The 12,500-nt window shown below is 46.4% G+C and overlaps 2 protein-coding genes across 2 annotated transcripts in view; one reads left to right on the plus strand and one right to left on the minus strand.

Moving 5' to 3' along the window:
• The window catches only part of iqch (IQ motif containing H), a gene marked incomplete at both ends in the record, with an annotated part of 51,972 nt that extends 41,238 nt beyond the window's left edge, over window positions 1-10,734 (minus strand). Inside the window, 9 exons of the mRNA XM_080848265.1 lie at window positions 1-36; window positions 2,012-2,181; window positions 3,603-3,698; window positions 4,584-4,701; window positions 9,565-9,684; window positions 9,842-9,917; window positions 10,012-10,109; window positions 10,347-10,469; window positions 10,684-10,734. The exon at window positions 1-36 is cut by the window's left edge and continues 220 nt beyond it. Of these exons, the coding sequence (XP_080704391.1) occupies window positions 1-36; window positions 2,012-2,181; window positions 3,603-3,698; window positions 4,584-4,701; window positions 9,565-9,684; window positions 9,842-9,917; window positions 10,012-10,109; window positions 10,347-10,469; window positions 10,684-10,734 (888 nt within the window). The remainder of the gene's footprint in view (window positions 37-2,011; window positions 2,182-3,602; window positions 3,699-4,583; window positions 4,702-9,564; window positions 9,685-9,841; window positions 9,918-10,011; window positions 10,110-10,346; window positions 10,470-10,683) is intronic.
• A 443-nt stretch (window positions 10,735-11,177) lies between these two features.
• aagab (alpha and gamma adaptin binding protein) overlaps window positions 11,178-12,500 on the plus strand; it is a 6,336-nt gene continuing 5,013 nt past the window's right edge. The window contains exons 1-2 of the mRNA XM_080847785.1: window positions 11,178-11,332; window positions 12,347-12,500. The exon at window positions 12,347-12,500 is cut by the window's right edge and continues 37 nt beyond it. Coding sequence (XP_080703911.1) covers window positions 11,239-11,332; window positions 12,347-12,500 — 248 coding nt within the window. The 5' untranslated portion in view covers window positions 11,178-11,238. The remainder of the gene's footprint in view (window positions 11,333-12,346) is intronic.

Raw genomic sequence — 12,500 nt, forward strand, 5'->3', positions numbered from 1 at the left:
CATGATCACGAAGGGGAACTTGCTGTTGGGCGTGGCCGCGGGCACGGGAAGGCACTACAGAGGGGCGGAGACAAAGACATTCACAAGGTCTACTTCACACAGGCTGTGCACTTACACTCCACCAATCATAACAGACAAAGACTTTCAAAGGTTTACTTCACACAGGCTGTGCACTTACACTGGACCAATCATAACAGACAAAGACTTTCATAAGGTCTACTTCACACAGGCTGTGCACAATCATAACAGACAAAGACATTGATTCACAAGGTCTACTTCACACAGGCTGTGCACAATCATAACAAAGATATTCACAAGGTCTACTTCACACAGGCTGTGCACAATCATAACAAAGATATTCACAAGGTCTACTTCACTACTGATAAGAAACAAAGACATTCACAAGTTCTACTACATTACTGATAAGAAACAAAGACATTCACAAGTTCTACTTCACACAGGCTGTGCACAATCATAACAGACAAAGATATTCACAAGATCTACTTCACTACTGATAAGAAACAAAGACATTCACAAGGTCTACTTCACACAGGCGGTGCACTTACACTGGACCAATCAGAACAGACAAAGACAGACAGTATCTTACTCCTTAGTATCACGTGTGTAAAGTACAACAGCATATTGATGGATGAACCAATCAAAAGTGGCGCTGCTTCTCCCACAGGTTCTCACTGCTGCAGCTACACCTCTCACGTTTAAAATAACACTTTCTAGCTTCCACACACACCGCCTGGTCACACACACACACACTCACACCGCCTAAGGTCACACACACACACACACACACACAGAAGGGCCCTCAGCCAGTAAGGGCCCTCAGCCATGTGTGCATTAAGATGAAGATCAGGGTTCAGCCAGTACACTTCAGATGGACCACATTAGCACTAATGTCCACTGGTCACTGCTCTCCACGGCTTCAGAGGTCACTTCCCCTCCGGGGGAGATCTCCTGCGTCCAGCATTTTATCCAGGGCTGTGACAGGATGACCAGGGCATTCCAATAGCCCTGGAGCACATGGACACACACACACACACACACACACACACACACACACACACACACACACACACACAGAGACACACACACACACACACACAGACACACACACACACACACACACAGAGCCACACACACACACACACACACACACACACACACACACACACACACACACACACATAGCCCTGGAGCTGCCTGTGACACTGAGGTCAAAGGTCAAAAACAGCACTGGATAATGGACACAAGCCTTGCTTCAAACACACACACACCGTAGCCAAGCACGTGCTAATGTTTGGACTCCTGCCAAGCGAGTGTGTACGTGCTGGCTGATGTCTGGACTGCTGGAGTGTGAAGGTGTATGCTGGATAGTTTGTGGGGTGTTAGCAACTAGGGTACATGGAGGCTAGCTTTTGGAGCGCTAGCGTGAAAGTGTACTGACTGCTTTTTGGGGTTCAGGCAGGAAGGTGTGTGCTGATTGGTTCTTGAGTTGCCACGGGAGAGGAACACATGCACAGACATTTGGGGCACCCCAATAAGGTGTGTTCTTACCGGTGTGGGAGGAGCTAGCAGGCAGAGGTGTTCTGACTGTTTTTTGGGGCGCCCCATAAGGTGTGTTCTAACTAGAGATGCTCCGATCATCATTTTTGGGGGTGATCACCGATTACCGATCACCGAAATCATGATCGGCCGATTGCCGATCACTGCCAATCGATCACAGAATGGCAGGGGAATGGTCATCTTTTATCTATAATCTAGCAAAGTTCGCACTGTTCAAAAGGCTACCGCTATCAACCAGCGGTTAGTCTGTTTCATGCCAACAGTATATGTTCATGATATTAGCTCATGTAGGATTTCTAACTGGTGTGGTGTGGTTCTCACTACAGCAGTGTTTGTTTTGGGGTGTTTGGGAGGAGCCACAGTAGTGTTTGTTTTGGGGTGTTTGGGAGGAGCCACAGTAGTGTTTGTTTTGGGGTGTTTTCGGAGCTCCTACCGGAGAGGTGAGGGACATGAGGCGTGTTCCCCTGCGCGCCACCAGACGCTTGTCGGACTTCTTGGAGGCGGCGGAGGACGGGGGAGTGACGGCCATCGGTGCGTGAGCCTCGGGTGTGTCTTTACTCAGGGTCACGTGCTTCCGTGGTTTACACGCCCGCTCTGAGCTGCCTATAGACACACACACACACACACACACACACACACACACACACACACACAGTCACACAGTCACGCAGACACACACAGACATACACACACAGTCACACAGACACACAGACACACACACACACAGACACTGACACACAGTCACACAGACACACAGACACACACACACACACAGTCACACAGACACACACACACACACAGTCACACAGACACACAGACACACAGACACACACACAGACACACACACAGACATACACACACACACATACACACACACACAAACACACCCACACACATACACACACACACAGACAAACACACAAAAAACACACACACACACAGACAGAAACATACAGTCTTTAGAGGCACCTAGTCAGATATCTTGCATAACTCAAGTGTTGTCTGGGTTACATGTAAGTCAATTCAACATTGGCAAATCTGTCTGATTAAATAGTCATTTAATCTGCCACCTTCTGTGAATGTAGAGGACATTCATGGGTTTATTTCGGCTTAAAGTTAATGAGGAAATGAAAAAGGAACACCAAAGACAAGTGACTGTGGAGCCCTGCTGTAGTTGTGGTGTGGCAGAGTGTGTGTGTGTGTGTGTGTGTGTGTGTTGGTGTGGCACAGTGTGTGTGTTTTATCGCCTGTGTGTTGGTGTGGCACGGTGTGTGTGTTTTATCGCCTGTGTGTTGGTGTGGCAGAGTGTGTGTGTTTTATCACCTGTGTGTTGGTGTGGCACGGTGTGTGTGTTTAATCGCCTGTGTGTTGGTGTGGCACGGTGTGTGTTTGATCGCCTGTGTGTTGGTGTGGCAGAGTGTGTGTGTTTTATCGCCTGTTTGTTGGTGTGGCACGGTGTGTGTGTTTAATCGCCTGGGTGTTGTAGCAATCAGATCTGGACACAGGGCGTGAGTGGAGCGGAGGCTCGGGCTGTTATAAGAGGGCTCCTGTGCCAAGTTGTCAGATATCAGGCAGTTTTCCTTTCTTTCTGCTCACTCACACACACACACACACACACACACACACACACACACGCACACACACACACACACACACACACACACACACACACACACACACACACACACACACACACAGAAACAAGGCAGTTTTCCTTTCTTTCTGCTCAGTCAAGCATTCTCACACTGCACCGTGACAGGAATCTATATGAACCCGTGCGTAGGACTCACAACACACAGACATAAACAGACATAAACAGACATAAACAGACATAAATATTCACACATAAAAACTGAGAGAGCATCAGAGTGAGCAATAGACAACTTGCCCCCCCCCCCCCTCTCCCTTCCAGCTGCTTGTGTGATTCATCTAAACAAAAGTAGACTTCAGGAGACGAACCCGTGTGTGTCTGTGTGTGTGTGTGTCTGTGTGTGTGTGTGTGTGTGTGTGTCTGTGTGTCTGACCGGCGTCTTCTCTCAGGTGGAGCTGGGCAGCCTTGGGCAGGACTGTGGTCTCGGCTAACTCCAGGTCACACGGTCTCTCCAGGAGACTAGCCAGGCCTGGGGAACACAACACACACACACTCTTACGGTTCAGTTCCATTGCTTCACTCACTCAGAGGGACTTACTGCTCAGGGCCGTGTTACCCTGAAAGAGGTGTTTCTTCAACCTCTGGGGTAATTACGGCAAGAGAGAGGGTTCAGAGAGGGTTCAAAATGACAATGAAGAGTCGACAACATAGATAAATAGATTGATAGATAGATAGATAGATAGATAGATAGATAGATAGATACTAGAGATTAATACTTTATTAATCCAGAGGGAAATGTAGGTCATCCATAGTAGCTTATACATTTATGCACTTGTGCAACTCACGGACATACATACATAAATCACATTTAACAATAGTACTTGTTTCAGGGTCCTTTACAGTGGGCTTCAGGAACAGAGGCTAGAGCAGTTGATAGATAAAGGATGTTCCAAATTAAATGGACGTGTTTATAGATAATTAACAATGATGAAGGTGCTAAATCATTGAATTGTACAACACTATGAATTTAAAGGTGCATTGTTAAGGATTTAGTGGCATCTAGTGGCAAGGTGGCAACCATCTGAATACCCCTCCCTTTTCCAAGCATGTGGGATGACCTACGGTGCCAGTTGCCATAGAAATGCAAAAGGCTGACTCTCTAGAGCCAGTGTTGTAGTTTGTCCCTTCTGGGCTACTGTAGAAACATGGAGCAACATGGACCCACTTGGACCCTATGTAGATATGAAAGGCTCTCATTCTAAGCTAACGAAAACACAAAACGATTCGTAATTACAGGTGATTATACACTAAAGAAAACATAATTATGAACACTATGTTCCATTTCTGCTAAAAGATCTCCCTAAATCCTACACACTGTGCCTTTAATGATGGGGGAGGATGGGAGTTGTCTTACCAGCCCTCATGTCCTCCTCAGAGAGTGGAGGCGCCAGGAAGAGGTTGCTCCGGCCTCCGCCCTGCACGATGGCTAACGCACCGACGGTGCGACCAGTAACCGCCTTCTTCATGGGCATCTAGCGTAAGGAACGAGAGTTTGGTCAGCTGTGTGCAATCTGATCTTCACTGTCAGACGACATATCGGACTTTAGGGCTAAGGCCCTGTAAGGCAGGTTAATACATGCATGATATGATTGAAATCACTTGGGCTAAACGTTCACTAAATGTACGTTCACTAAATGTACGTAATGTGTAATGACAAACAGACATCCAGAAAAGCACCTAGATTGAGCCCCTGCTAGACGGAGCTACCAGAGACCGGGTACGGCACACGGCCCTCTCCGCCATACTAAGGCTGGAGGCTGGGTACAGCACACAGCCCTCTCCACCCTACTGAGGCTGGGTACAGCACACGGTCCTCTCCGCCCTAGTGAGGCTGGAGGCTGGGTACAGCACACGGTCCTCTCCGCCCTAGTGAGGCTGGAGACCAGGTACGGCCCACGGTCCTCTCCACCCTACTGAGGCTGGAGTTAAAATCACTCCAGTTGGAGCTACCAGAGACTGGGTACGGCACACGGTCCTCTCCGCACTACTGAGGCTGGAGACTGGGTACTGCACACGGTCCTCTCCGCCCTACTGAGGCTGGAGACCGGGTACGGCACACGGTCCTCTCCGCACTACTGAGGCTGGAGTTAAAATCGCTCCCGTCCTCGCAGCCAAAGCCCAGCAAAGAGGAAATGAGCTCTATTTGAACAGCGTGTTCACAGGGTATGCTATTAGATGTGGGTCAGCGCCTCACAAGGTTTCCACTCAAAACAAAAAACTTTGTTGGAAAAAGGCTGGAGACCACCATCCATTAATCAGGCTAGTGGCAGCTTGTAGATGTCAAGCAATATGAATCCTTTTTTTCCCCCTCTTTCCAGGGTCTGTGAGCACTATGTTTGTGTGTGTGTGTGTGTGTGTGTCTCTGTGTGTCCGTGTCTGTGTGTGCAAGTGCGTGTTTGTTTGTGTGTGTGTGTATGTCTGACTGTGTGTGCTTGTGTGTGTGTGTGTGTGTGTGTGTGTGTGTGTGTGTGTGTGTGTGTGTGTGTGTGTGTGTGTGTGTGTGTAAGTCAGTGAGTGCATTCCTAGCTTTGTGCATAACACATAAACTCCATTCTTGCTCATCTGTGTGTGCATGTGTGTGTGAGTGTGAGTATATAAATTTGTTCAAAATATACTAAAATGTGTTTATCTGTGTGTGTGTGTTTACATGCGTGTGTGTGTGTGTGTGTGTGTGTGTGTGTGTGTAAGGTAAAGGGGTATGTTGTGTGATTACAACCAACAGATTTCCTGCATTCATTAGCGTGAGCGGGAGCCAAAGCGCTGCAGTTAATGACATTGTGAAGTGGCCAGCGAGCCCTTCCCTGCGGCAATCAATCACGAGCTGGCACACACACACACACACACACACACACACACACACACACACACACACGAGCTGGCACAGCTCTCCGTGTGCTCTGAGTTCGTTTCAAAATAAACCGCTGTTGTCTTTCCCTCCTCTTCCCCCCCCCCCCCCCCCCCCCCCCCCCCCCCACACACATCCTACAGCTGTTTGAGATCCGCCGCGCTCTCATCTCACATGGGACTGATGTCCAAAAATGGCCTGAGTCGCTCGGGCGACCTCTTGACCTCTCCGTGTTGCACATTCATTATCTCTATGGCATGCCGACGCGCTCCGCATCCCTCATTGAGAGAAATAAACTCTCTGGCTGAAATGAAGACAGCTGCATGCCCGCTTAATAACTGCAGTCATAGCGCTCAGTAGCTATGGAGGCCATTTTACACAGACCACCATGACTTTAAGCGGTTTAATAATAATAATAATAATTCATTTAATTTATAGCGCACTCTACATTCACCTGAATCTCAGAGTGCCACAGACCATAGTTAGAACATAGCTAAAAACAACCTATAATAAAATAAATGTAAAAAGTAAAAAAAATGCCTTTCTGAATAAAACAGAACGTACAACACAGACGGTAATGGGAGCCGAAGCAGAGATCTGTTCACAGCTACAGTACAGCGTCCACCAAAAAGATCCCAAACGTCACCCAAAGCCAGGAGAGCACTGTGTGTGTGTGTGCCATCAAACACTGAGCGACAGGCCAGGAGAGCACTGTGTGTGTGTACGTACCATCAAACACTGAGCGAGAGGCCAGGAGATCACTGTGTGTGTGTGTACCATCAAACACTGAGCGAGAGGCCAGGTGAGCACTGTGTGTGTGTGTACCATCAAACACTGAGCGAGAGGCCAGGAGATCACTGTGTGTGTGTGTACCATCAAACACTGAGCGACAGGCCAGGAGATCACTGTGTGTGTGTGTACCATCAAACACTGAGCGAGAGGCCAGGAGATCACTGTGTGTGTGTGTACCATCAAACACTGAGCGAGAGGCCAGGAGATCACTGTGTGTGTGTGTACCATCAAACACTGAGCGAGAGGGTCAACCGGACTCGCCACCACACCTCTCCTCCACCTGCCTCTGGTCTATTTATTCTCACACCACTGGGCATTGAGACAGGCCCCAGGTATCAGCACCATCTCACACCACTGGGCATTGAGACAGGCCCCAGGTATCAGCACCATCTCACACCACTGGGCAGTGTGACAGGCCCCAGGTATCAGCACCATCTCACACCACTGGGCATTGTGACAGGGCCCAGGTATCAGCACCATCTCACACCACTGGGCAGTGTGACAGGACCGGGGTATCAGCACCATGGGGTACAGACAACGGAGCCTCCACCAAGACCCTGGCCAAGCGGGAGTTGTTGCCCCAGCAGACAGCACCCACCAGGCCCCGAGAAGGGGGCCCTGCGCTGCACTGGACTGGGCTTGGCTGCGGTGCGGTGCGGCGGAGGAGAGGTGTGAGGTATGGGGGAGACGGGCAGAGCCGGGCAGAGAGCCAGCGGGCGCCAGTTGGGGAGGCTACGGCTGTCTTATCGGCATGCGGGAGCAGGTAGGCGCGGCCGTCCTGAGACAGCTGCAAGGCAGCAGCCCATACAACAGCCATCAGCCATCAGCCATCAGACCACACATACCTCCTCCTGGGAACAGGCAGGACGCGCCGCAATCTGCATCTGCCATTCCACTACACGTGAGAGATAGAGAGAGAGACAGAGAGAGAGAGAGAGAGAGAGAGAGAGAGAGAGAGAGAGAGAGAGAGAGAGAGAGAGAGAGAGAGAGAGAGAGAGAGAAGGGGAAAGAGAGGGACAAGGAAAGGGAGAGAGAAAAGAAAGACAGGGAGTGACAGAAAGAAGTAAAGAAAAGGAGAGGGAAGGAGGATGAGAGCGTGAAAAGAGAGAGAGGGATGGGGAGAGAAAGGGAAAGACTGGGAGAGACAGACAGAGAAAGAGAGAGAGGGAGGGAGAGAAAGAGAGAAGGAGAGAGAGACAGAGAGAGATGGGGTGGGGTGGGGGAAGTAGAGAGAAGGAGGGAGTGATGAAAAAAGATGGGGGCCTGTTGAGAGAGCATAACAAAAGAAAGTGGGCCAAAAAAAAAACGGATGCAAAAAAAAAAGGAGCACACACCCCGGCATGCCAAAACAAATGGCGACCTTTCCAGAGATTAATTTGTTTACCAGACGGATGTTCTTGCTGTCAGCGCCAAAACCAGGTGACCTTCAGGTTCCATCTCCTGTACGGACATGCCTTGACTAGAGTCATCTGTTAATACACACGACGTGTCCCATCCCTCCCCTCCCGACTGTCAGCTGACATCTGCTGGGCTCGAGGCAAGTGACGGCCACAGATACAGTCCCTTCGCCAGCAGATAACTACTGACCATTCATTTCAATTAGCCAGCGGATCCTACCCGTCCTGATTTCTGAGCACATCTCTCGGGAGGGCGGCGGAGTTTATCCACACTGCTATTTATGGGCTGAATCAATATGCCTTCAAGAGACACTGAATCAATAGCGTGTCATGTACAATATTTTAGAGCGAAATTAAGTGACATTAAAAAAAGATGTACTACGAATAATGACGCAACCTCTCACCCCCACACACATACACTCTCATCCAACAAAAACAACCTATTCTCACTCTCCAGGAGAATAACGCTCAGATTAATCATGGTGTTATTTTCTCAAAGTGACCCAATCTGGTACCATTAATCAAAACATACTGCACTAGAGTTATTATAGTTCATGAAAACTAAGATTAAAACGAAAAATAGCTGTGGAAAATGTATATAAAATAAAAATGAATGTATTAAATAACTAAAATTGTATTAAATGAAATCTACAATGACCAATGGCACACAAACTAAAACGAAATAGAATTGTAAAATCAGCTTAATTTTCATTGTCCCCCTTGATTTGACTGCGGTTCCTACACCACTTTGTCCTGTTGTCTTCCTGAGAGACATTAGCCTAATGCAAGGAGCTGGAATGATCTAAATAAATCATATTTGATCCTTTCATCCTACCGGTTTCATCTTCTCTAAATCAATGCTTTCTTCAAAACACCTGAAAAATTTAAACTAAATCAAAACTAAACTAAAACTAGTCAGTTCCTCAAAATAAAAAAACAAAACAACTTGTGCCTTCATAAAACAAACTAAACGTCTGAAATCAGAAACCAAACTGAAAGACTAAATAACTATAAAAACTAATGGCGATTTCACAACTATAATAACTCTGATCTAACCTTCTTTTTATCTAACATGCCAGCTCAATAAGGCCTGTTTGATGAGTGTCAATTACAGTGTGAATAAAACACTACGTGCCCACCGTACTACCCTTCCCAATTTCCTTCTGTGAAGCGCTTTGTGTTGCCTCCTGGTATGAAATGCGCCGTATAAATAAAGTTTGATATGATTTGATTTGGTTACTGTAAAGTAACTGACTATAAAGTTTGATATGATTTGATTTAGTAACTGTAAAGTAACTGACTGTATTGGCCGTCCTCCTGGGCAGCTCTGGAAACTGGACGCCGTAGCTCTGGGCCATCACGTCTCTGATCTTAGGATGGACAGGGTTGGAGACCAGACGCAGCATGAAGGCCGTCTTGTGCTGAGAGGGAGTAAACAATGAGGAAGACCTCTGCTTAGGAACCTCTCAGAAACTGTGATGGCTAAAGCAATAGAGGAGGCAGAGTGGAGCCAGGAGTGAGCCGAAATGGAGCCAGGATGGAAACCAAGAGGGAGCCAAAATGAAGCCAGGATGTTACCTTCTGTCCAGGTGAGGGCCCGGCATTTAGGCTTTTTTCATGACGCCTGCCTGGGAGACTCTCAAGTGGTGGTCTCCTGTGTAAGATTCAAACAGGTCTCATCTAGCATTCATTCATCTCTTAAAAGATTGTGAAAGCACATATTATTAATTTGATTTGATGTGTTATACCATTGTGGTATCTGCACAGTCTTAGTCTCTATATTCTCAATGCAAGGAAGAGTCAGAATGTGCTTATTCACAGATTTTAAATACTCTTCAGTATGCCTCTGAAAAGAAAAAAAGAAAGCAGTCGATCAGTATTCATATTCTGAATGGTTATTATATACAAATATACAAAATGAAAAGAAATGTAGAGTGACAACTGTAGTGGTTGATGGAGAACACAGTCACACACAGGTGAGGGCTTAGCTAAATAATTTACACAGTAGGCCTACATGGTAATGGAAGACATGGTTAACGTATGACATGAATGGGGTCTGGCTAATGTTGTAACGAACTTAGACCTGTATTCCACATTCAGTTCTGTGAATGGCTGTCTCCAGAGCTCGGGTGTCCAAGCTCTCGCCTCCGTCTTGAAGAGTGACTCGGTGTAGGCTTCGTTTCAGTTGTTTTAGGTCATCTTGCACCTGTACACCAAACACCCATACAAGACCACACGTTTTTCAATCTGATTTCTCATTTTGATTCCCAAATGTACCCCTAAAACATGTTCTGAATGAGTCGAGAGAAAACGATTAACCCATGTAACTTTACATCAGCTACCATTAACTGAATTTGTTTTCAGTTTGGTCTCATACAGTGATTTCTTAGCACAAAGTTAGAGACTTAGCAGAGTCTCACCTGAACTAAGACACGTCCAATTTCATCTCCTTTTCTGAGGATTTCCGCCATTCTTCATACAGATCGAATGGCTAAGAAACGTCAGTGTTCTTTAATCTGTTTCCATACAAACGCAGATAGGTTGGTCATATCTGCACCATGTGAATTTTAAAATATATCCAGCGTTGCAAACACCAACAGTACATAACCACCAGCACCCTTAACAAAGTATTGGTCCGCCCTGACAACGGGGGCGTAACCATGACAACACGACGCCTTCTCAGTAAAGTCCGTGCATGTAAAAGCAACCATATACCTTATTGTTTTAAATATGAATGGTTTTTCAGTGGATGTGTGGATTATCGATACTGATGTTGAAAATGGAAAAACAAATTGAGGGATTAAAACGTCCTCTTTCGCTATGTTAACTGATTAACTGCCGAAAATCTGCTTCTGGAATGCAAAAGCAGGAAGTGGTATTCAGGTCATAGTTGAAAGGTTTCAGAATTGGGTTGTTAGGCTAGGCTAGCTCAGCCAGTGCTTCTGTGTCATTTTTGCAAAAGTGCTCATTTCAAAATGTCATCTGATGAAGAAACGACAATGGATCCCGAGCCTTGCATTCTTATCTCCAGCTGTGATCCTGGATTTAAGGAAGAAGAACTTATTAAACGTAAGTTTCATGGAACATATTTATGCTGACTTACTTGCCTGCTAGCTATCTAGCTATCTGTCTGGCTAGCAAGCTAGCTTATTACTGCTTTGAAATTGATGTAAATAGTCTCTGGTAGGTGGGATTCTCAGGTATGCTAGCTATCATATTAGGTACAATTTACAAAGCCAACCTTTTCTGAATATAGAAGGTTTATTAACAGACATCAGTCTTTAACAGAAATACAGTATTCTAGATACCTCTCCTACTAAGAAAGGTTAACGTTAGATACTTGTTGTTCGTAACATGTCAACATTAGCCTGTTTATATGAAGAGCATGGATGTCGAAACACCCTAATGTGCTGTCGTCACCAGCCATCAAGAGTACGACTTTATGTGTTTATGTGTTATTTAACAATAAAGGTCCAAGAACGTTGGCTAGGGTTGTTAGGTTAAGACAGTGAGCTTGGTGGCGATTTTTCTTTCGGGAGGTAGGTTCAGTTCATATGTGGTGAGCGGTTCACATTCCTCCATCCCATTTAGTGTACACACGCATTACATCTCTGTCAATACGAACTTAACTTCGTGTTCCTGCACATTTTGAGTCGTAGTAGTTGAACCTTGGCAAGTATTTAACAAGTCGCAAGTGTTTATATACACCAGCAGGCGGCAGTGTTGTCCTACTTATTTGAGTTTTCTTACAGCAGTATACCATGTAATGGCATTCCTTTGACAAACAAGTCAATACATTTAAATACTGTCTTATATGTAGTTATTTACATTTAGTCATTTAGCAGATGCTTTTATCCGAAGCGACTTACAAGGATGTATACAAACACATTTTAAATGTTTACACTGATGGCACACTGCACATCAGGAGCAAGTAGGGGTTCAGTGTCTTGCTCAAGGACGCTTACACAGGGAATCGAACTAGCAACCTTACTAAATGACTTCTCTACCCCCTGTACCACTGTCACCAAAACCACGGTTATGGCATAAAGATGTGGAGTAATCCTGGTTGTATTGGCTTCACAGAGATTCTTGGCACATCAACACTTCCTGAGCCCTCGAAGCAGGAAAATACCGTCACTTGGTACCCCTGGACCATCAGTAATAAGTACTACACAGCCGCGGTGAGCCTGTGCGTAGTGCCAAGTACGTTTCAGATGTGCTCCGAAGTGGCCCAGTC

Source organism: Sprattus sprattus, assembly GCF_963457725.1.
Source record: "Sprattus sprattus genome assembly, chromosome: 11".
In the NCBI taxonomy this organism is placed as follows: Eukaryota; Metazoa; Chordata; class Actinopteri; order Clupeiformes; family Clupeidae; genus Sprattus; species Sprattus sprattus.